Source organism: Centruroides sculpturatus, unplaced genomic scaffold (genome assembly GCF_000671375.1).
Source record: "Centruroides sculpturatus isolate CEXI.00-Female unplaced genomic scaffold, Cexi_2.0 scaffold428, whole genome shotgun sequence".
Classification (NCBI taxonomy): domain Eukaryota; kingdom Metazoa; phylum Arthropoda; class Arachnida; order Scorpiones; family Buthidae; genus Centruroides; species Centruroides sculpturatus.
In genome coordinates this window covers 430,525-432,668 of record NW_019384614.1, presented here as the reverse complement: position 1 = coordinate 432,668, position 2,144 = coordinate 430,525, and the positions used below count along the sequence as shown (strand labels likewise).

The window sequence follows — 2,144 nt, the reverse complement described above, 5'->3', positions numbered from 1 at the left end:
TGTAAGACATTTACTTGAAATGACAATGTCAAAAATCACTTGGATCAGTTTTTTGTAAGCAACGATCAAAACTTTTATGAATGTGAAATCATGCTACTACCAGAAATGATGACAACAGGTATTTGACCAAAATGGTCGATATATAATTCAATAAAATATTTATTTATTATAAAAATATTGTATTTTTTCCACGGACAAAACGAAATTACTTTCTGAACAACCTAATACATCGTTGCTTAAGTTTTGCATGCCAGTGTACTACTAAATTCAGGTTTTAATAAATTCAGTAAAAATTCAGTTGTTAGCCTATTTGTTATAATTTATATGCATTTATATTTTTATGAACTTTATTTATATGTTATTGACTATTCCATTCATAAAAGTAGAAATTAGAATTATTTACAAAGGGATAAAACTGCTTAAATAGAAATTCAACTTTATTTACCCAGTGTATCTGCAGAATCAACAGTCAAAGCAAATACAGCTCCAAATATTCCAACTCCTGCAGTGGATAACTACACACAAAAAAAATTGAAACACACAACATTAATGTAATATTTTAACATACAAATTTATCTTATTTTTGATGTTAAGAATTAAACACAACATCAAGTAAAGAAATCGAAGAAAATATATTTATTAGTAAACACCTCCATAATAATAATAAATTGCAGATAATACAAATACAAATTTTTATATGTGTGTTTGTGTGTAATCTTGTATTATCCAAGATAATGTGGACTGAAGATATCTTGGACAGTCAAAAATTTGGATAAAATGGAATATTTGGTAAATTTTTAGACTGAAGCATTAATCTGTATAATATATGTTCTATCTTTAGGTAAGACCTATTTAATGAATTTAATTTATACAATAAAGCACTTTAATAAATTTACCTGTAAATAAAATTAAGCAAATGTAAACATATAATTACAATTAAAATTTATTTACAAATTTTAAGAAAAAGATTATTGTTATAAGTCAGAGTAAATTCTTTGTAAAATTTCTAGAACCACTTTCAAATATGCAAATCACTAGACAAGACTTGTGAAATGAACTGTATCGTACTACATTCATTCCCGTCTTTACTTTCCCAGTTGTTACACACAACAGAGGGTAATTAAGGCAATCGGTCAAAAAAAATGGCCCCCAAGATTTGAGTCCAAAGATGACTCAAAGGACCTTGAAACACTAAGAAATGCAAAAAATGTGGGAGTTTATTCTGTATGTATAGATTGTGTGTTTATGGGGTGTGATTTTGTCCCCATTCTGGAGATTAATAACTCCTGTGCATTTTGTTGAAAAATTCTGGAGGGAGGTTTGTGTATTAAAGGTCAATGGGTAAATAGAGGAGTCATGTTATATCTTGAGTTGGATCAGATTTAAGATTTTACTACTCATTATTAGCATTTATAAAATTTTTATAAAACTCATCTCTATCCTCAAAATTAAGCTTTTTTTATTATAAAATATTAAAAGTGTTCAAAAAATTTTACCATTATTAATTAATAAAATTTCGTAACAGATGGTGCCACACACAATTTTCACTTTATTGTGTAAGCTGTGAGTTACACAACTTGTTGATGGATTTTTTGATAAAGTGCTCTCCTAAAATTCACCTCAAATAATGCAGAACCTTGATTAAATTAACTAGTTCTCAATTAATCAGGACTCTATTATATTTTAATTATTCATAAACATTTAAAGCAAGAGGTATCACTGTCTTACATCAAATAATTTCAAAACATCTTGATGGACATTTAATATCCTATTTAAAAATTAAAAAGTACATAATCTTCCACAAGAAATTAATGTACATTGAAATAAGGAAAACATGCTTTGAAAATATCTTGGATTACATCAGTCAACAGAGAAACATTTTGTATCAGGTCAGTCCATAAGTTCGTGTGCATTTTTATCTACAAAAAAAGCAACAAAAAATTTTAATTAAATCTTATTTCAATCTATAATGTATTCACCATTATTTTGTACAATTTCTTGCCATCTTGATGGTAGCTTTTTAATCCCGTCTTTGTAAAATGATTTCGGTTTTGAATCAAAATATTCAGAAATAGCCTTTTTTACATTGTTCTCATCCTCAAAAGTTTTTCCTTTTAAAAAATTCTGCAAACTCCGAAAAAGAT

The 2,144-nt window shown here is 27.1% G+C and overlaps 1 protein-coding gene across 2 annotated transcripts in view; it reads right to left on the bottom strand.

The window, feature by feature from the left end:
- Positions 1-2,144, bottom strand: part of LOC111625329 (zinc transporter ZIP13-like) — a 62,295-nt gene that overhangs the window by 3,250 nt on the left and 56,901 nt on the right. For both annotated transcript variants that reach the window (XM_023368460.1, XM_023368459.1), the window contains exon 7: positions 446-515. In XM_023368460.1, coding sequence (XP_023224228.1) covers positions 446-515 — 70 coding nt within the window. The remainder of the gene's footprint in view (positions 1-445; positions 516-2,144) is intronic.